This window comes from Vicia villosa, linkage group LG3 (genome assembly GCF_029867415.1).
Source record: "Vicia villosa cultivar HV-30 ecotype Madison, WI linkage group LG3, Vvil1.0, whole genome shotgun sequence".
NCBI lineage: Eukaryota > Viridiplantae > Streptophyta > Magnoliopsida > Fabales > Fabaceae > Vicia > Vicia villosa.
Genome location: NC_081182.1, coordinates 196,195,781 through 196,219,328, shown reverse-complemented (window position 1 = coordinate 196,219,328; position 23,548 = coordinate 196,195,781). Strand labels below are relative to the sequence as shown.

At 36.8% G+C, this 23,548-nt stretch overlaps 2 protein-coding genes across 2 annotated transcripts; one reads left to right on the top strand and one right to left on the bottom strand.

Moving 5' to 3' along the window:
- Positions 1-1,422: 1,422 nt before the first annotated feature.
- Positions 1,423-8,718, bottom strand: LOC131593215 (putative disease resistance RPP13-like protein 1). The gene is made up of 2 exons (XM_058865494.1): positions 2,394-8,718; positions 1,423-2,273 (listed from the first exon to the last, which is right to left on the bottom strand). The coding sequence occupies exon 1, from the start codon at positions 6,390-6,392 to the stop codon at positions 2,445-2,447; it is 3,948 nt and encodes a 1,315-aa protein (XP_058721477.1). The 5' UTR covers positions 6,393-8,718; the 3' UTR covers positions 1,423-2,273; positions 2,394-2,444.
- A 13,522-nt stretch (positions 8,719-22,240) lies between these two features.
- On the top strand, positions 22,241-23,548 carry LOC131659663 (uncharacterized). The gene is made up of 2 exons (XM_058928820.1): positions 22,241-22,513; positions 22,802-23,548. Exons 1-2 carry the CDS (start codon positions 22,241-22,243, stop codon positions 23,546-23,548), a joined length of 1,020 nt encoding a protein of 339 aa, XP_058784803.1.

Sequence of the window (23,548 nt, the reverse complement as noted above, 5' to 3'; positions counted from 1 at the left end):
ATCAATCATCATCCAAATTGACTCAAATCCCTAACTCTATCATATGACTCAATCGATACGAATTCTACATCTATTCTATGCTATCTACCCCTAGCCCGATAATAGATGTTAACCAGATAAGTCTCCCCTTACCTTAACCAAATTCTTGAATTGGGTCTTCTTCCTCTTTAGTTCTCTTTCACGTTCTTCAGCTCCTCTTCTCACAGCTTCCTTTTCACGTTCTAATTTTCTTTCTCCTTTTTTCCTTATTTTATGAAAACACAAAATAGCTTAGTAATGGGCTCCTTCACATTACACCCCCCACACTGCTAACTTCACGAATCACCCAACACTACATTTTATTCCTTTCTTCAATAAGACCACTGTCCACGTGGCTACATCTAAAAGCATGCAAAGTTCCTACACAAAAGATCAAGCTTAAAAGTACAATAAAAAACTTACGTGATCTCCAAAATTATATGTTCTTCATACTTCAAGTCTGATAAATTGCCGTCCTTTGTGATTCTCTTATAATCTCAACCAATCGTCCCAATAGGTGAAGTTTTGTCAAAGAAAATTTCAAATACATAGATAATATCACTGCAATAAAACCGAGTAGAGTTCTGCAACAGAAATACATAGATAATTTTAACGCAGTTGAAAGATAAGCATGTTCCCTTCGAATAGCAGTGTATACTATCCTTGGCCTACTTCATATTTTATCAAAAGGAAAAAATCACAATCTCCAAAAGTATGGGGTTTGCATTAATTTAATACTAATAGACATTTCTTAACTGTTTCTGTATTGAATAATCTGAATCCCTAGTTAGTTACAAAGTGTCACATTTGGCACTAACTTTTACAAATTGTAGCTTGTCATGCAAGCTGAAGCTTCTCTCGTTAGCTAGCCTAACAGTTGGCACAAATTCAATCTAATTTAAAATGGTCGTGTAATAATTAAATAACATAATGTTGAATATAGTAACATAAGACTTCATGTTAGTGTTACAAACAACCTCTTCTCATAATGAATAACATATGCTACCACTTCACATTATCAATGACATGTGCTATAATATAAACTTGATTGTTGCCATCTTATTTCACATTGGATAACAACTATCAAGGACTTTTCATTGTTTGCTGAAATTGGAAAACAAAACGAGTTGCGAAGTCTTCAAAGGTAAAAATCTAAAGGATTGTATCAAAATTTTTAAAATTTCTGGTAAAAAATTAATTTTCACAATATTTTCGATAAAAATGTGAAATTTCCGATATCGTGCTGGAGGTTTTGTAATTTGCGCAAATTTTGAGTGGATTTTGAAAAAAGGTTGAAAATTTTACAAGGTAATATAATCAATTCATTAAATGTGAGGTGACAGCTTAAATGTTCCCATTTGAAGAATCAAGTAACTCATGCTGGTTGATTTGGAATAAGCTCAAATCACTTCCCGCAACTCCTTATCTTTCCATCTCTAGGTAAAATTCACAGAGAAATGCATGACATAGTAGCTAATATTGCCCCACCTGGCATAACCTTTTGTATAGCTATAGCAGATATCAATTTTAATTAAGTTGAAATATTATGAGCTTTGTGGTCTTTCATGTCGGTTCACAATCGACCAAATGTCGGGCCTACTAAGATGTAGACTTTTCTTTGTCGAGCCTGACCAATACTAGTCTTAGTAAGAACTTTTTAACCAATAAATCATTAATGCCTGTGAAATTTTTAAAACGATCTTATATTAAGTAACCGTGTTTTTAGTATAAACTTTGACACAGGATAACCACATTTGACCGCAACCAAATTTCAATGTTGTTTGTTGTTCTATGCATCAACATGCCTATATAAGCCCATTCATATAAACATACTTCAACCAACAGAGAACTAAATTAATTAATGGATCTCGACACCAGAAATAGAAACAGTAATCCATTGTTTGATTTTTTATGTAAAAATATCATTAGTTTGTAACAGCAAGCAAGGAGTATTGCTTCTTAAATTGTATATAATTCTGTAGTCATGTTAAAAGCACACTCACTGTAGTAATGGTTACATTCAATAATATAATTCATAAATGTCTTCACATGATTAAGACAGAAATAAAACATATAAACATTTATGTGGTACATTAAGATAAAACTGAGAGAAACACAATAGGTTGCACTGTTGGAGAAGAGAACGGGCGATAACCTTCTTAAGCAACCAAATTCAGCTCTCTATTTCATCTCAGTCTTCTAGCAATCTACGTCAGCCACAAGAACAAACACACCCAATTGAATTACCAAATTACCTGGACTCAGGAAATGGCAGACAAATCTAGTTAATAATTTGCCTTAACAATAATTTTATTTATGTTCACTATAATTTTAGTGGCCAGTAACATAAAACAAACAAAAAGTAACATTCATACCTGAAACAGAATTGAAATTCTTCATTCTCTTGGCTTCTCAATGGCCATGGCTCATATTGTGAGTTGGTCATTTATTTGTATGACTGGGATGTGAGCAATTTTGGACCAATGTTCCTTCCTTTTATACCTTTCTTCTAACAATGGGCAACCTCCAATGAACAGTTCTTCCAAAGAGGTAGGGAGACTGTCTTCTGGCAATGACTCTAGTCTTGGACAATCGCTGAACTCAAGTGTTTTCAGCGAGGAGGGAAAGGCTTTTTCTGGCAATGACTCTAGTCTTGGACAATTGCGTAAAGAAAGTGTTTTCAGCAAGGAGGGAAAGGCTTTTTCTGGCAATGACTTTAGTCTTGTACACTCATAAAAACTAAGTGTTTTCAGCGAAGAGGGAAAGGCTTTTTCTGTCAATGACACAAGCCCCGGACAACCATTAAAAGAAAGGGTTTCTAGAGAGGAGAGGTGGCGAAGTCCAATTCCTTCTGAGGATTTCATTTCAGAGAGACCGTTGATTTCTAGACACACAAGGGAAATGGGCAACAACGGCTCTTTGAGCAATATGTTCACTATATCATCACCTTCGATCTTCATTGATGACACGGAAGTAAGGCCTTGGAGACCCCACTCTGCTACTGGCTTTGTTACTCTCACAGATTTAACACCAATTGATTGTAAATTGGGAGGTAGGAAAGCTCCTTCACATAATGATAAATTCAGATTTGGAAGATTCGTTAGAGATAACGATTCAAGAGCGGTGAGGGTGTCCATCTGTTGAGGAAGTGATCTAAGTTCCTCGCAAGAATTGACATGAAAAGATTTGAGGGCTGACGAGCTACAAGGCAAAGTTTCTGAAATAAAAATAGATTCCAAACTGTTGCAATCATAGATGGAAAAATTTTGGAGCATAGGAAAACAATTCAATGGGACGGAGGTAATTGAATTGCAGTAGTCTAATCTAAGAGTCACAAGGGATGTGTAATTGCTCCACATTTCAGGAGGAAGGAATGTTAAGTTCTCACATTTTTGAATACGAAGTGATTGCAAAGAAGTGGGTAAACCATTTGTTGGAATCGTAGTGAGAGAACTAATATGATTGAGATCCAATTCTCGAAGACAAGTGCTGTTTAAAATCATTTTAGGTACAGATTTTAGCATATGACTGCTCCATATGTGTATTGTTTGCAGCAGACATGGAGAATCGCTCTCGAGCAATGAGTATTGGTTCCTTACAGTATTGCTTATTGAATCTGAATCTTTCACAATAAGAATCTTTTTTATTGAGGAGAGCCAATGTTGAGTAGGTGGTGTTGCCAAGAGATGATCACAATTATATATTTCAATCTCTTCTAAGGAAGGAAGATGACTAGGTAAATGTCCCTTCAATTTGGGACAGTTGTATAACTTCAGAGTTTTCAGACAAGGAAAAGGAAACATGTTGTCTGGAAAAGGACACCATTCCTTCCAATTTTCCATGAACAAAAACTCCAAATTCTCAAGGGCTTGAAATGGTTGGAACGAAGAACTGGAACCTCCTGCTGCCATGCCATAGAACTGCTGCCCAATTGTCTCCAAAATTGTCATTCTATTAATTTGCAAGTCCTTGAGAGAAGGTAGCTGCCCTAGTGATGGAAGTGTCGTGCAATTCTCACAATTACTAATGCTGAGGGACACCATGTTAGAAAAAGAAGGATCGCCAAACCAACTGGGAAAACTTGTCCCACCATATGATACAATGCTCAGTTTCTCTAGCTTTGTAGATGGTTCTAACATATCAAGCACATTTTTTTCATTAAGTGTGTCATCAGTTTCCTTGCCCCACTCTAGCGTCAATTCCTCAATATGTTCTTTGCTCTTCAAGTTGGTACCACTTACCTCCATGACATCATTGACATTTTGCAGGTTCTTGATGAGTAACTTTCCCCGTAGCTTAGGAAACTTCCCAAGCTCTCTAACACTTAAACCAATATGTTTCTTGCCTACTACAAAAAGAGTTAGAGTTTGAAGGTTTTCTAGTTCAGCAATTTGCTTCGGCATCTCTGATATGCTTGTCCTATCAATATAAAGATGACGCAAATTACTTAATTTTCCAACATGTTCAGGCAATTCTGTGAGTTTTGAGCAGCAAGATAAAATCAAGGTTTGCAAGTAATAGAGATTGCATATGGTGCCAGGCAAGCTTGCGATATTCGTGTAAGAGAGATCTAGATAGCGCAACTGCACTAAATTGCCAATTGTAATGGGTAGCATGGTGATGTTTCTATATTTTGATAACGATAACACACGCAACCTTCCAAATGTGGGTAGCAAATCTTCGACCACCTTTCTTGATAAATTATTTGATGCCCATCCAGGGTCAAAGCCAAGGAAGCTTCTCAAGCGTTTGAATTTGTCAAAAGTCTTAAACTTCTTGAAAATGTCATATCTTTTTTTAATATATGACAAGTGGCGAACAGTTTCAGAGCTCTTAGCACCAAATTCAAGTCTGTAACAACATTTTTCAGATACGACCGTAGCTAAATCATTAACAAGGTCATGCAGGACAAATTTCTGTCCACTAGAATCATTATGCAATTGTTGAATCAATGATCTGGATAACAATTCAGTAAAACATTCATCACCTACTTCTTCCATGGTTTTTTTGTCTTGAGAATGATCAAGGAAGCCTTCTGCCATCCACAACAAAACCAATTGCTTCCTATCAAGTGGATAGTCCTTTGGAAAAATAGAGCAATAGGAAAAACATCTTTTCAATTGAGAGGAAAGATATTGATAACTCAAGCGCAATGCAGGCAGAATATTATCATCCTTTAAGTTCCATATGTCGTTGTTCAGAACTTCAATCCACTCTTCAGGATCTACTTTCGAACGCAATAGTCCTCCAAGTGATTTCGCAGCAATTGGCAATCCACCACACTTTCTTGCAATCTTCCTTCCTATTGCTTCTACATTTCGCTTTTGAGTTTCAGAAAAGTCTCCACTTCCAAATGCACGTTTGGAGAGTAAAGACCAATTGTCTTCATCTGATAGAGGATCTAATTCAAAAATAGGAAATGTGCGTGCAGCATCTGCCACTTTTTTGTGGCGTGTGGTGATGATCACTCTGCTTCCATTTTTTCCATAAATCAACTGAGATACAAGATCTTCCCAATCAGAACAACTGTCATTCCATAAGTCATCCAACACAATGAAGAATCTTTTGTCCCTCAAATTTTTCTTTAACTCAAGTCGAAGTAAATCGAGATTAGTGGTTTCCCATGGTGATTTAGTGACAGATTCAAGGAGAGTTTTGGTTACTCTAAAAACATCAAAATCTTCTGATACACAAGCCCATGCTGTGAGATCAAAGTGCTTTTGAACATTTTCATCATTGCAAGCAAGTTGTGCAAGTGTTGTTTTTCCGACACCTCCCATGCCTAGAATTGCAACTACGCCTATATTAGTATTGCTTTCTGATAGCAACATGTTTGTTACTTTCTCTTGGCCATCTTTCCTACCAACCATGACAGATTCATCGAACATAGGACTGGAAGGTGTTCTATGAGAAACTCTGACACTTTTAGTTTGCAAGCTAATGATATCTTTATTTTCAGCAAAATGTTTCAAGTTTAAGCATATTATTTTCATTTGGGAATTGATCTCTTCATAGTTATTTGCAGGAGAAAAAAAGAAGTTCCAGACCTGTTTAGTTTTGCTTGCAGGTTGCGTGTTCTCCATCTTGCATCGAAGGGAATCATAGCTGATTTGGTTGAGCAGATCTTCAGCATCGTAGACAGCATCTTTCAAGCCGTCAAGCCAGTCTTTGACAGAAGGAGTGTTGATCTGCTTCTCCTCTGCAGCATCTAGCACAACATTAAGAGTGAGTAGTGGTGCTCTTAACTGTTCCAAGAGTGAGTCATCGAGCTTGGTGTTTTTGAAGTAATCAAGAAACTCTTTAGAAGCAAGTTTCTCAACTAAGGTTTGAACAGTTGCTGAGAGGAAAGCACTTCCAATCATAGTTGCAGCCATGTTGATTAACAAAAGTTTGAAGGAAATGAAGATCTATGTGAATGGATAGTAAAGACTGATGTGTGAATGGTTGGCAGTGGTAATAATAGTAAAGCAATGTATATATGGAATATTGATTCAATAATTGATATTAGTGCAATGTATGGTCCATATAACAATATGGTGGGACGTGATTGTGAAAAGTGAGCATGAAAGCAAAGACTACTACTAGCTGTAATGAAATAATTATGTTGTTTTAAATATTAGAATGCTTCTTTCTTAAGCATATGGTTCTACTTTAGTTTATATAATGAAAAAACGTGTAGGGACAGTGTAGAATGTACAAATTATATAGGTCCAATCATTTCTTTTTTGTAGTGTATAATAAAAGAAATGGAAAAGTTAATGTCTTAATTTATTTACTCATAAAATAATTATATATATGTGAAATATAAATAATTGATATTGATAAAAGATATATTTCATTTTTTTTTAAAAACCTATTTCCCCTCATGCCTTCAAGCATTGCACTTCGCCACGATCTTCATCAATTCATCATGTTTAATGGTTTTAAGGCCATACATCCAAAATCTCATGCCATGACTTCATGCACCATGTTTCAAAACCTGCCAACAAGGAAAATGCTCAGTCCAACATAATCCAGCCAGCACACTTCTTTCATTATGCTATGACCAAGAGAATGAACCATGTGCAAACCAAAAAAAGATGCAAACATCTACAACATGTTTAGGATAGTTTAGCATACACCTCTCAGTTATTCTAAACAAAACAAAATCAATGGAAGGCATTCAATACCAATCCATCAGTTTAGAAATATCCAGTCCATATGGCAAATCCATAATGACATACATGTTCAGTTGTGCATATCAGCTCATAAGCATGTTCAAGAACAAAACAATCAATGCATCCCAATATACACTTCATTCTCAGCATAGCAGGTTTAACAAGTATATTCAAAATGCCAACGCAAAGCACATCAAGACAGCTTGATCCACATCAGTATGCATGCAGTACACAAACCTACAAAGCAAATGAAACATGACGCAAGCTATGCATATGTATTCAGTCCCTCCGTGCATGCATCCATACTAATGCATCAAGGCAATGCATGATTTCTATCATACCACTTTCAGCTCAAGCAAAACAGCATGTTATGGTTCATACACATTCCGAAAAAATCTACATAACTCACTATGCATTCCATAACAGTGCAAGAAACAAGACCAAGCATTTCATCATGTAAGATCATTAAAAAACACACACATACTGATCCCATAATTCAATCACAATACATACATGTAAAAACAAATCTACATAAGCCAAGATATCATCAAGCCAATACACTTTCAACATCATAAGCCAATCATCCACATCATACACTTTCAACTACTAACTGTTTTTATTCACTTCTTACCTTCAATTCAATTAACCTAAGTACTAAACCATCCTAACACTATACTAACTTAACTCAACAGAACTTCCAACTTACATCTAACCTATACCTCAAGTTAGTAACTAACTTGTTCACCAAGCCTCTAAACCCATTCTAACCAATTAACACTCTAACTAACTTGTACTCTAAACCACCTATAACAAACTCTCTAACCATTGCTAACAAACTAACTAACCATTTAACCTACAACTGCCACGTGTCCTAGCTAAATACCTCAAATGCCCCTAATTAGTTTTTTCCCTCCCAAATCAAATTCAAACCCTATCTAACTCTTGAGACATAAACTAACACACCTACATTTCACTTTTTCCACTAAACTTAGCACAAAAGAAACACAAACAAACCACTTGAAATCTCATTCTAAACAAACACAATCCATAACTAATTCTTATCAACTACTCTCAACCATTGATTAAACCCTAGCCTCGGATCCTAGGGCCTCAAATCCATGATACTTAACAGAATTTCCCTCCCAAATTCTATAACCTACACCTATAAAAACCTTACATCTCTTCCTTCATCATGAGGCAATTTCACCCTAAAGAACCCCTGCCAAATTCAATTCCGAAACCCTCACGAAAATCACTCTAAAGCTCCATCACCAGCTTCTTCAGAGCTTATCATCAAAGCTCTGAAAGAAGTAGAGCTTAGCCTTAGGGTTTCATTGAAAAAAGCAAGATTAAGGTGGGTTTTTAAGCTTTATTGAAAAAATGAGCATGGGGTTTAGATAGAGGGAGAAGAGAGATTTGTATTCGTAGTCAAAATGTTGGATTTTGTAGTGTCCCGCCACCTCCGGCACGGCGGGACGATTTCCGGTGATGGTTAACATCGAAGAGAAAAGAGAGAGTGAGGTAAAAGGTTTCGCTTGGGCCTTGCCCACTCAGGCCCAGTATCTTTACTCACGCCACACCCCCCTTCTTTTGCTCTTTATCATTTTTTTTTTAATTTTCTGAATTTACAAACAAAAACCACTTAGCAAGAAATTAACTTGCCACCCCTTTTTTTATACCTATCATCCTTTAAGGGTGGAGTTTTTATCATATAATCCATGCAGAATACTGGATTTTTTGAAATTTTCGGTTCCGTATCGAAAATTTCGCAAATGTACCCGATATTTGGTAGGATTTACCAAATTACTGTGCATGATGATTCATACCGGAAATATAAAATTTCATGTATCGTATATTTAAAATATCCGGTACATATCACCAGATAATATTAATACCGGAAATTTCAAATATTCGGTACTGGAATTTTTACCGGATATTTCAAATTTCCGGTATGATTTCACTGTATAAAACTATCGGAAATTTTAAATTTCCGGTAAGAGAAAAAAAGCGGAAATTTCAACAACAGCAACACCATATGAGTTCTTCCAATAGCGGAAATTTCTATTTCTTTTGAGATTTTCTTTCCTTTTAACTTTGGTTTCTTTTAAGAAAATTTGGAAAATATATATTGATAACACTTCGGTTTTCCAAATCAAACTTAATTGAATGTAACGTGAATTCTTGATCTAATATCAATTAACTCTTTCATTTAATTCATACAAATATCATAATCAACTTCAAACACTTGAATTAACGTCAAGTCACTTTCAAAAACATTTTCATAATAAACTGGATTAAAAAGGATGTTGTACACGTGCTTGTCCACACAATCTCTCAAGTACTTGGATTGCCAGTTGTATCTAGCTTGTGGCTCAATGCTTGTCTTCCATCTAAAACACTTAAGAATGAACGAGTTTAATATAGGTCCTTTTGGGATGAAAAAGAAGAGGTTTGGGAGTACTTGTCCTTTCAACTTCTCGAGTATTTTGATCGCCGATCATACTTAGCTTGTGGTTAGATACTTGTCTCCCTCTAAGTACCAATAATTAAACTCGCCTCACTAATTTCATAAACTAAATTTTTTGGATGGAAATGGAGAAGAATAGATGCACTTGTCCTTTCAGCCTCTCAAGTATTTGGATTGCCAGCCGTATTTAGCTTGTGTTTCGATGCTTGTCTCCCACTTAAAATCAATCACAACCAATCAAACCTTCTTTTTCGTCTTAGAGAAATAAAAATCTTTTTAAAAAGGACATGTTATTTCTGTTCTACTGTAATAGAACAAACGGTTATCCTCCCACGCGCGAGTATACAAACAACATTTAACTGCTAGAACACGAATGTTAACATCATCCACTAAAAACAACCAACAAACAATTAAATATGAAATATTTTTGGTGGTTCATTTGATTCTAACTATTTTTAAATGTTATTTTATTAATATTATTGTAAGACAAATGTCGAAGTCCCTCTGAAATTCTTGTAGCACTATTTTACCGAATTGAAAAGAGATTGGCATGCCTACAATGACTACGAAAATAATTTTTTATTACTATGCAACCTAAACATCACAACGCCGTCTATATCAAAAAAAAATTGTTGGAAAAATGTTATAAATATTTTGGGACTTGACTTATAGGATAAAATTTATTTAAAGTATAAAGGAAACAACAAATTTTATATTAGATGTGAAACACTCAGGAATCTTCGTTCTTTTACAACTATACACACAACACGTGAGGTAATATTTAACAAATTATTTCACAACTATTTTTTAATAGTTTTTTCTTATTTTTTTTTTATATTTGATTCATTCAAATGATCAGTGAAATTGAACTTATATTTGTACAAAAATTCGTACACAATACCAGCACGATGAAATGTTGTTTATGATCCTAACGACCATAACCATCTCATGTATTTCAATATCCAATGTGTCATCTGCTTCACGGTTCATAGTTGTATCATCGTCACATCTATTTCTTATTTGTCATTTATAAAATTGTTTCCAATGTATCTTTTAATTTTTTATGTCATATTGTTGGTATTGAATTTCTAATTTTTCATTTTATTTCATTTTATATTTTATTTCGATGATGTTTATCATATCGGATTTTAAATGAATATAAATTTATTACTACAACATCCACATTCAATTTGATAAATTTAAATTCATAACACCTAAATTATTATATATAATTACACAACATTCACATCCATGTCATCCAACTCGGTGGTATAAATGGACCTCATTAAATATAGTAATACATTATCCAATTTTTTTTTAAACATCTCTTAAAAAGTTTATTCGTAGTCCACATCCATGACACCCATTTTTGTTGAATGTGTAGGATTGAAAAAGCCTCTCAAGTAGCACGTGCAGAGGCCAATTCATAGTCCTCGATAAGGGTTGAAATATTGATGAAAAATTTACTTTGTATCCCTACAATTAGTATTATACCCCTACAATTTAAAAAAATACCAATTATACCCTTTAATACTTTAAACCATTTTATCATTTTACTTCTTACTAATAAAAAATCTTAAAATTGCACTCCTACACATGCAAACCGGAACACTTTTTGAAAGTGTTCCAGTAAAGAAATTGTCATACCGGAATATTTTTTGAAATGTTCCAGTATGAAAAAAAATAGTTAATTCGTCATAATTTTCACTTTTCTTGCAAAATTATTTTTTATCCCGAAATTTTTTGGCAAAGTCTTTTGATATGCAAAATAAAAGTTAAAACTGACTACCAGAACTCTTTTGCAAAGTCTTCCGGTAAACAAAATAAAAAAAATTGACTATCAGAACTTTTTTGCAAAGTCTTCCGGTATGCAAAATAAAAGTTAAAAATGACTACCTGTTTACCAGTAATTTTTGACAAACAACCGCTAGTCCTCCAAAGTGTTTAAACAATCTGGTTACTCGCAGGATTTACTAGATTGATCCTAGGACATTGTCGAATAATGTTTTAGTAATTTGATTCATATTCAATAATCTCTACAGTTTGTAAAAAATATACAACTTGCTAATGTAAATTGCATTGAGTAAATGACTTTAAAGCGAAATAAAGTAAACGTATAAACAAAGAACTTTTAAGTATAACTTTGCCTTAAACAAGTAACAAAAAGTATGAAAATATGATGTTCTTCATGTTAGTTAGTTATTATTATTATTAGTATATTGGTTTATTATATCTTTGTAAGGGTAGTTTAGTACTTTTATAGCATATAGTATTTATACTATAATGTAACCCTTATTCTCTAGTTTTTTCTCATTCTATTGAAACCCTAAGTTAAAGGGTCTTTTACCTTCTCTATGTTTTTATATATTCATTATTGTTAACATGGTATCAAAGAGCTTGGTGTGTTTTTGAGAATTACCGGCAGAGTAATTTATTGGAGTGTTGGTTTTACGGTATCGAAATTTTCTAGCTCAGTAATGTTCATCGGAGAAGTAGTGGTCATCGAAGACAAAATAGCAGTTAATTGATTTGAGAGGTATTTGCAACGTTACTTGTTTCATGGTTCAGTGGCAATTTGTTTTTTAAAGAAATTGAGATATAATAAGCATAACGGTTTTCAAATAACGGTACAGTTTCAATCCCAAATTGCATTTATATATTAAGAGAAGCAATATATTCTTATATTGGCACTGTTCCATACTTTATTAAATTGGGAGAAGTAATATTAATTTTGGTACATTGGTTTTGGGTTAATATTATTTTATACTTTGTTTAATTGCGGTGTTTTGGTTATCTCATAGTTGACTACAATGAGTAACGATAAAGATGATTCTCTTCAGTCTGTTAGTGTCCAACTCAATGGAGAAAATTATCCTTATTGGAGTTATGTAATGAAAAAAAATTTGAAAGGAAAAAGGATGTGGAGTTACATTGATGGAACCTCGATTAAACCTACAGATAAAAAGGATGAAGCAAAATATGCAAAAGAGTTGGAAACATGGGATGTTAGTAATTCGAAGATTCTTACTTGGATTAATAATTCTGTTTCTCAGTCAATAGGTGTGCAACTAGCAAAATATGATACTGCTAAGGAGGTTTGGGACCATTTGAAACGCTTGTATGCTCAGTCTAATTTTGCAAAACGGTATCAGTTGGAGAGTGATATTAGAGCTCTCAAACAGAATAATATGACAATTCAGGAATTCTATTCCGCGATGACTAATTTGTGGGATCAATTGGCTCTTATGGAATCGACTGAATTGAAAGTTGTTAAAGCGTACACTGATCAAAGAGAAGAGCAACATTTGGTTCAATTTCTAATGGCGCTTAGGGATGATTTTGAGGGGATTCGTGGGGGTATTCTGCATCGTAATCCTCTTCCTAGTGTTGATTCAATTTTTAATGAATTATTGGCAGAAGAAATTAGACTCAAGTCCCACTCAAAGTTGATTCCAGACAAAGGAGTTTTATCCACTCCTCCGTCTGTTTTTGCTGCTCCATTTCACAAAGGAAAACCTCAAGGTAGGGTTGGGCTTGCTATTGATGAATGTGCTTTTTGTAAGGAGAAAGGTCATTGGAAATCCCAATGTCCTAGATTGTTGAAAGCAAATAAGAAAAATTTCAAGAGCCCGTTATCAAATGTTGTTGTTGCTGCTCCTACTACCATTGGTACTGGTTCTGATCGTGCATATCCATCTGAGACTACTTCTCAAATATCTGATATTGCAGAGCAGCTTCAAAAGCTTTTTTCCACTCAATCACATGTCATGTCTTCTTCCTCTACTAAAGGTTTGAACTCTTCTAGTTGTTCAGGTATATCTCCTTCCATATGGATTCTAGACTCTGGAGCATCGCACCATATGTCATATGATGCTAAATCATTCGTGTCTTTGAATGTTGCAACATCTATGTCGGTTATGATTGCTGATGGCACTCACATGCCATTAGCAGGAATTGGTTCGGTCTCCTCATCTAATTTGTCATTTTCTAATGTTTATTATATTCCTAACCTCACTTTGAGTCTTGTTTCTGTTAGTCAATTGTGTGATTCTGGTTGCTCAGTTATGTTTTCTTCCACTTCTTGTTGTGTGCAGGATCCTCATTCCGGGAGGCTGATTGGGACAGGCCGTAGAGAAGGGGGACTTTATGTTTTGGATGAGTTGAGAGTTCCAGATACTGCAGCCTCAACCTCTACTTCCACAACTAATTTATTATCCTCTTTTCGTTTGAATTCTTCGTCTTCAAATTTTTATTTATGGCATTACCGTCTTGGACATGTATCTGCTTCTAGATTAAAGTATTTGGCTTCTACTGGAGCTTTAGGAAATTTACAAACTAGTGATATCTTTGATTGTTGTGGTTGTAAACTTGCTAAATTTTCAGCTTTACCATTTAGTAAAAGTGTTTCCATTTCATATGCACCTTTTGATTTAGTTCACTCTGATGTATGGGGTCCATCGCTGCTTCTTACTAAGGGTGGATCTAGATATTATGTTTCGTTTATTGATGATTATACTCGTTATTGTTGGGTTTATCTTATGAAAAATCGTTCAGAATTTTTTGACATTTATTGTATATTTCGTGCTATGGTTAAGACTCAACATAATGTTGTTATAAAGTGTTTCCGCTGTGATTTAGGTGGTGAATATACCTCTAATAAATTTTTTGAACTGCTTGCTTTTGATGGTACAATTCATCAAACATCTTGTACTGATACACCTCAGCAGAATGGAGTTGCTGAAAGGAAACATCGTCACATTATTGAGACTGCTCGCTCTGTTTTGTTGTCTGCTTCAGTTCCTAGTGAATTTTGGGGTGAAGCAGTTCTTACCGCTGTTCATGTTATTAATAGAATCCCATCATCTGTCACATCAGGTTTGTCTCCCTTTGAAAAATTGTATAACTCTATCCCTGATTACTTATCGTTGAAAGTGTTTGGTTCTACTTGTTTTGTTCTTCGCCCCCAAGTAGAACGTAGTAAATTGTCTTCTCGTTCAGCTATATGTGTTTTTCTTGGTTATGGGGATGGTCAAAAGGGATATCGTTGTTATGATCCTGGTGCAAGGAAATTGTATGTTTCTCGTCATGTTGTTTTCCTTGAACACATTCCTTTTTACTCTATTTCTTCTGATTCTCATACTACTGACAGTTCAAAGCTCACTCATATCGATCCTTTTGATCATAATGATAATATTTCTAGTGATTGTAGTTTTGAGAATTGCAGGACTGATACTACTAATAATCCAGATATTGACATCCCTCTTGTCCCCGCGGCTACCCAAGAACCTCCTATGACTGTTGATCCTGCTCCTCCCCGATATCCCTCTCGTGATCGTAAGTCTACTCAATTGCTTGATTTTGTCTATTCTACTTACTCTTCTTCTTTTGCTTATTTTCTAACCTCTATCCACAGTTTGTCTGAGCCCTCTTCCTATAAAGAGGCTATTCTTGACCCTCTTTGGCAGCAGGCTATGACAGAAGAACTCTCTGCTTTGCATAAAACAAATACTTGGGAATTAGTACCTCTTCCTCCTAGAAAACGTGTTATTGGGTCTCGTTGGATATACAAGATCAAAACTAAGTCAGATGGATCAGTTGAGCGCTACAAAGCACGTCTTGTTGCTAAGGGGTTCTCTCAACAATATGGTATGGATTATGAAGAAACTTTTGCTCCTGTTGCTAAGATGACTACTATTCGCACTCTTATTGCAGTTGCATCTGTTCGTCAGTGGCATATTTTTCAAATGGATGTTAAAAATGCATTTCTTAATGGTGATCTTCAAGAGTAAGTTTATATGGTACCCCCACAAGGTGTTCCTCATAATCAAGGGGAAGTGTGTAAGTTGAAGAAGGCATTGTATGGTCTGAAACAAGCTCCACGAGCTTGGTTTGAGAAATTTACCACTGTGATTACATCTATTGGCTTTCGCTCTAGTGATCATGATTCTGCTTTGTTTGTCAAGACCACTTATCATGGTCGTATTCTACTCTTATTATATGTTGATGATATAATTATTACAGGTGATGATATGCATGGAATTAATGACTTGAAATTATAGTTAGCCAAACAGTTTGAGATGAAGGACTTAGGCTATCTTCGGAACTTCTTGGGCATTGAAGTTTCTTACTCTCCTAGAGGCTATCTTCTTTCTCAATCCAAGTATTTTGCAAACATTCTTGAACAGACTCGCCTTTCTGATACTAGAGTAGAGGATAGTCCTCTTGAGTTGAATGTGAAGTATTCTTCGTCTGATGGTGTTCCTCTACCAGATCCCACCTTATATCGTACTTTGGTTGGCAGCCTAGTGTACCTTACAATTACTAGACCAGATATTTCTTATGTCGTTCATGTTGTTAGTCAGTTTGTTGTCTCTCCTACTACAGTGCATTGGGCAACCGTTCTTCGCATATGTCGTTATCTTCGGGGAAGCCAATTTAAGAGCCTTCTTTTTCCCTCACCGTCCTCACTGGAATTGCGTGCTTATTCTGATGCTGATTGGGCTGGTGACCCCATAGATCGTAAGTCTACCACAGGTTTTTGTATCTTTCTTGGAGACTCTCTTATTTCTTGGAAGAGTAAGAAACAAGATATTGTCTCTCGTTCTTCTACATAAGCTGAGTATCGTGCTATGACATCCACCACCACTGAAATAGTTTGGTTGCGTTGGTTACTATTTGATATGGGTGTTATTCTTTCCGAACCAACTTCCATGTATTATGATAACAAGAGTGCCATTCCAATTGCTCACAATTCAGTCTTTCATGAACGTACCAAACACATAGAGATTGATTGTCACTACACTCGTCATCATCTTCAGCATGGGACAATTACTTTACCGTTTGTCTCTTCTGCTTTACAGATTGCTGATTTGTTTACGAAGACACATTCCATTAAACGTTTTCGTTTTTTGATTGACAAACTCTCGATGCTTCCTACTAATGCATCTTGAGTTTGAGGGGAGATGTTAGTTAGTTAGTTATTATTATTATTATTAGTAGTATATTGGTTTATTATATCTTTGTAAGGGTAGTTTAGTACTTTTCTAGCATATAGTATTTATACTATAGTGTAACCCTTATTCTCTAGTTTTTTCTCATTCTATGGAAACCATAAGTTAAAGGGTCTTTTACCTTCTCTATGTTTTTATATATTCATTATTGTTAACACTTCACACATACATTATTTCAGCAAACACTCTTTTCTCTCGCGCCAATACTTCGAGTATATTTTATGAATTTTTGTATATTGATTTGAACATGCCAAACTAAACAATAGTACTCCTATTTATACTACTTTGACCCTAACGGTCACTATATAGATGTCTGCCACGTTCGACAATTCGAACGTTTACTACCCTTCGGATGTCTCCACGCGTCTGCTGGACGAAACCGCTTCATTTTGAATTTCAAATCTTCCCTCTCTGCTGTTTCGACTAAACTAACGCCTACGTCGAAGGATACTTGTCAAATTTCCACCATTACTCTTGGTCACATAACATCTCCTCTAAAGAGAAAAATCCTTAAATAGCTCCATGAGAACAATTTCTTTATCATGATTCGAAAATCCAAGATATCACAATCCTCTAATTGAAATCTTCAGCTAACACTACCAGAACTCTTATGCAAAGTCTTCCAGAACACAAACTAAAACTTGAAAAATATATATAAAAAAATTACTACTGGAACTCTTGCAAATTCTTTCAATATACAAAATAAAAGTTAAAAATGACTACGAGAACAAATATTCTGCCCTAGTATACTACTAGATGGAGTATAAAAATGTTTCACATGGTTATCAAAGAAGAGTTTTTTTCTTCTAAATATGGGATTCAACTGTATATACTCCATTTACCCGATTTCCAACAATTAAAAAATTTCTTGGTTCAACAGTAAAGAAAAAAAAGCAGACAAACCAAATTCAATATTAAGTTTTTTATATACTTTTATAATTTTATAATTTAATTAAAATTTTATCACATTACTACTTTTCTATGGATCGAAGGTTAATTAGTAACTTATACAATAAAGAGAGTTACACTATTTCCTCTAATTTTATTAGTTAAAGGGAATTTCTATTAAGCAAACAAACAAAACTGATGACGACACTAATCAATAAAATTATGAGAACTTATTCTTGCCACCGCATAACCAAATAACACATAACGAAACCACCTCATAATCACGTCTAACTTTCGAAAATTAAATATGATCTTAAAATATCACAATGATGATGACTAAATGAGTTTCCAAACACACAATTAGTGACATTGTTACTATAATATATAATTGATATATTGATACGGACTCTGCTGTTGCTGTTAATAATGGGTCTGAGGCATAAATTAGTACAACTTCCACAAGGCCTGTTAGAAACAAGAGACTTCCAGCCAAGTTTAATGATCATCTTATTTACAAATAATATTCCATTCTATTATTAGTTATTACTAGCTCTTATTAGCTTTGAATTGCTATAATAACAGTTTACATCTTCTGTTACAATATGTTTGGTATTCCTATGAGCTAAGGCTATATAAAGCTTGTAATGACTCTTATGAAATCATCAAAATATAATTATTCAAAAAAACTCACTTCCTTCTTCTTACTAATGCTTTAGGAGGATTTGCTCAATCCTTATAAAATTGAGCAGTAACATCGGTGCTTTCATTGTGATTTCTCCCTCCTTCCATGGGTACTCCACCTCCACCACCGGATACCATGGCTGAATTGGTCCGACAAGTTGCATCTTTAACTATGCAATTTGACGCAATGCGTAAACACATTGAAGAAACTGCTGCTTCATCTCGTTCTTCTCAAGCCTTCCATAATCGACCTCGTCTGAAACTTGACGTGCCTCGCTTCAACGGGACCGATACTCATGGCTGGATCTTCAAATTTTCATAGTTTTTTAATTATCATCAAACACCAGAAGAGGAGCGCATTACCATTGCCTCTTTCTACCTTGACGGAGCAGCATTGGCCTGGTACCAGTGGATGTACCTTAATCGCCAAATTGCGTCTTGGGCTCAATTCTTAGAGAAAAGTTGACTCAATCAACGACGGTGTCAACTTATCTCACCGAGTTTGAAGCGTTGGCCAATCACTTGGAAGGTCTTTCTGATGTGGATTTACTTAGTTGCTTCATTTCCGGCTTAAGGAGTGATGTACGGCGCGAGGTAGTTGCACAACAACCCACTTCGATATCCCAAGCAGCGGGTTTGGCTCGATTGCAGGAAGAAAAGTTGCAAGACATCGCACGCGCACCTCGACCAACATCGTCATGGCAACCTTCATCCGTCGCTCGCCATCTTCAAAAGGCTCCTGAGGTTACTTCCCCAGTGAAAAATACATCAGGCTTGCTGTAACACCCTGGATTTCCGCTTACCCCGCGGGGATTCCGGCCTACCAAGCATGTCACCAGCTTAATCAATACTCCCCCATAGGTCCGCTTACCGGCTGCCCATGAAATATTGTTTTTGCCTCCCGCAGGAATCGAACCACGTACCTAGGGGTTAAGTACATATTCATAGCAATTCCTGCTACCACTTGAGCTAGTAGCTCAATTGGTAGTGGGAATGGAATGAACATGTACTTGAACCCCAGGGTACAGGGTTCGATTCCCACGAAAGGCAAAAACTCTACTAGTGAGGGGGGTAGAGAAGATCGTGAGGTGACAGTGCCGGGAACGCCGAAGGCTCGGGCTGTTACATAAAAAGGCGCCTTTTAATGTAACACCCTGGATTTCCGCTTACCCCGCGGGGATTCCGGCCTACCAAGCATGTCACCAGCTTAATCAATACTCCCCCATAGGTCCGCTTACCGGCTGCCCATGAAATATTGTTTTTGCCTCCCGCAGGAATCGAACCACGTACCTAGGGGTTAAGTACATATTCATAGCAATTCCTGCTACCAATTGAGCTACTAGCTCAATTGGTAGCAGGAATTGCTATGAATATGTACTTAACCCCTAGGTACGTGGTTCGATTCCTGCGGGAGGCAAAAACAATATTTCATGGGCAGCCGGTAAGCGGACCTATGGGGGAGTATTGATTAAGCTGGTGACATGCTTGGTAGGCCGGAATCCCCGCGGGGTAAGCGGAAATCCAGGGTGTTACACTTGCTACCCACTCCTCCGGCAAAACCGCATTTTCGACACCTCTCTGGTCCTGAATTGGATGAACGGAGAGACAAAGGCTTATGCTTCAATTATGATCAGAAATGGTCTAAACAACATAAATGTGGTGCCCGAGTTTTCTTGATGCTTGCTGACAATGATGATTCGTTTTCTATTGCCGCCGCTGACGAATTACTTGCAGATTCCATTGTTCCAGGAGGAGTTCCGACGCCACAATAGGAGGTCCAAGCGGCACAATTAAGCCTTTTTGCCGTGTCTGGTGCTCCGGAAGGGGATACCATTCGGATCATTGGGTATATCGGGTCACATCCAGTGCGCGTCCTTGTTGATGGAGGCAGCACGCATAATTTTATACAGGATTCTATTGCTGAAGTATTGGGCCTGACCCATGATTCTATCAAGCCATTTAAAGTTTTGGTGGGTAGTGGACAAGAATTATTATGCTCTCAGATATGCCCTGCTGTGTCCATCCGGTTGCAGCAACACACCTTCACTACAGATTTGTATTGCTTGGGTCTTAGTGGGGCAGATATCGTACTTGGGGCTCAATGGCTGAAACAAATTGGTCCAATTTTGATGAACTATGCCACACTGAGTTTATCTTTCTTTTACAAGGATCAATGCATTGAACTTAAAGGCGAGTCTCCAGCCCCAATCGTGGGTCTCCACTATTTTCAAAAAGCAGCTTGTTTTGATTCATCAGCCCAATTCTTTTCTTTATCCATTATTGAACCCCCACCCGACCCAAACCCAATGCTTCACCCTTCTTCCCCACCTAATCCCTCTACCAACGAAACTGAACCAATCGATCCACCATTCCAAACACTCATCGCTAAACATAACCACCTCTTCTCTGACCCATCCAACTTGCCTCCACCTAGACCAACCGATCATACCATACCTTTATTACCAAACTCCTCTCCCGTAAACGTACGACCTTATCGATACCCCCATTCGCAGAAATGAGAAATCGATTTACAAGTCTCTAAACTTCTCTCCACCGGATGGATTCAACCCAGTAATAGCCCCTTCTCCTCCCCTGTATTACTATTAAAAAAGAAAGATGGTACCTGGCGTATGTGCGTTGATTATCGTGCTCTTAATTCACTCACTATCCGTGATAGGTTCCCATTACCCACAATTGATGAGCTTCTGGATGAACTTGGTCATGCTCGCGTCTTTTTAAAGCTGGATCTTACCTCTGGGTTTCACCAAATTAGAGTGGCACTACAAGACATTCTGAAGACAGCATTTAGGACCCACGACAGACATTATGAGTATAAAGTAATGCCATTCGGTTTGTGCAACGCTCCTTCAACGTTTCAAGCAACCATGAACGACATATTTCGTTCACTTCTTTGCAAGACAGTTATTGTTTTCTTCAACGATATCTTAGTTTTCAGTGATTCTATGGAAACTCATCTGGAACATCTTTCTCAGGTACTTTTTATCCTTGAAACTCATCACTTTCATTTGAAAACTACCAAATGTTCCTTCTGCCAGTCTACAATTGCTTATCTGGGCCACATCGTCACTGCTGGAACGGTTGCGCCAGATCCTCAAAAAATTCAAGGGGTTTTGAATTGGCCAACTCCTAAGTCTGTGAGAAACTTACATGGATTTCTGGGTCTTTCGGGTTTTTATCGTCGCTTTGTACGAAATTATGCTACCATGGCACACCCTCTTACATCCCTCTTGAAAAAGAATGCTTTTGATTGGACCTCTACTGGGCAACTAGCATTTGATCAGTTGAAAATTGCTTTGTCTACGGCACCTGTTTTGTCCCTTCCGAATTTCACCATACCCTTTGTAGTGCAAACAGATGCTTCTGGACAAGCAATGGCGGCTGTATTGTTACAAGGTAACCATCCTATTGCTTATTTTAGCAAAATTTTCTGCCCTCACCTCTCTAAGGCTTCTACATATATTTGAGAGCTTCACGCCATTACAAGTGCATTCAAATGTTAGCGCCAATACCTTTTGGGTCACTTCTTCGTCATTCAAACTGATCATAGAAGTTTGAAAGAGTTGCTTACTCAGGTTATTCAGACGCCTGAGCAACAATTTTATTTGTCCAAGTTGTTGGGTTACCATTATGATATTCAATATAAGCCGGGAAAAACAAATGTTGTTGCTGATGCCTTGTCTCGCTGCTTTGAGCCCTCTTCAGCTGAATTAAATTTACTCTCGGCGCCTCAATTCTTGTTCATAGATGAGCTACGTGAAGAACTTCAGCAGAATTCTTCATATCAAGAATTATGTCAGAGAGTAATTTCTGATCCCACCAAATTTCATGGGTTTGTTTTATCTAACGACTTATTGTTGACGAAAGGACGGATTTGGATCCCTGCCAATTCAAAATTTAAGGTCCTCCTTTTAAAAGAATTTCATGAAACACCCGTGGGTGGTCACGCTGGTGTTATAAAGACACTCTAAAGGCTCTCTGCTAATTTTTATTGGCAACATATGCGTAAGGAGATTAAGGATTTTGTTGCTCGGTGTTTAGTCTGTCAACAAACGAAGTATTCTACTTGCAAACCAAGTGGCTTACTACAGCCTTTACCCATACCATCAAATGTTTGGGAGGACATTTCGTTGGATTTTATCACTGGTTTACCCCTTTCTGGAGGATATTCAGTCTTGCTGGTTGTGGTGGACCGCTTCTCCAAATATACTCATTTAGGTGCCTTACCCTCTCACTTCACTGCTTATAAGGTTGCAGAATTGTTTGTCAACATGGTTTGCAAGTTACATGGCATGCCCCGCAGCATCGTGTCTGACCGTGACCCTGTTTTTATCAGCAAATTTTGATCAGATCTGTTTAAGTTCAGTGGTACTTTATTACGAATGAGTTCTTCTTACCACCCTCAAACAGACGGTCAAACGAAAGTCACTAACCGCACAATTGAGCAATACTTGCGGGCATTTGTTCATCAGCGCCCAATACTTTGGCATCATTTTTTGCCCTGGGCAGAATACCATTACAATACTTCATATCATACTGCTACATGTTTGACACCATACCAGGTTGTATATGGTAAGGAACCTCCCACAATTGCAACGTATGTCCTTGGTGCTTCCAAAATTGCTGCTACTGATGATCTACTAAATGAGCGTGAAGAAGTGCTTTCCATGTTGCGCAAGAATTTGACAAAGGCCCAGGAGAGAATGAAGACTCTTGCTGATAATCACCGCCGCGATGTATCTTTTGAGGTCAATTCTTATGTTCATGTGAAGTTGCAGCCTTATAGGCAAAGTTCTGTTTCTGGTGTTAAGTATAATAAGCTCCAAAAGCGCTACTATGGTCTGTTTCGTGTTTGTGAACGTATTGGCCAAGTAGCCTACAAGTTGGAACTCCCTTCCCATTCAAAGATTCACAATGTGTTTCATTGTTCACTTTTGAAACCTTACTTGGGGCCTATCCCTCCTGATGCACCCATTCTTCCTCATGATTCGGTTGACAATCACCCTATAGTGACTCCCCTTGCCATTCTGAACTCACGTATTATTTCAGTAAATGGCCAGCAGATACAGCAAGTTTTAGTGCAGTGGAATGGGCTGCCACCTGAAGATACCACTTGGGAAAATTGGCAGGATTTGCAAATTAGTTACAACCTTGAGGACAAGGTTGAATTTGATGGGATAGGTAATGATACGGACTCTGCTGCTGCTGTTAATAATGGGTCTGAGGCAAAAATTAATACAACTTCCACAAGGCCTGTTAGAAACAAGAGACTTCCAGCCAAGTTTAATGATCATCTTATTTACAAATAA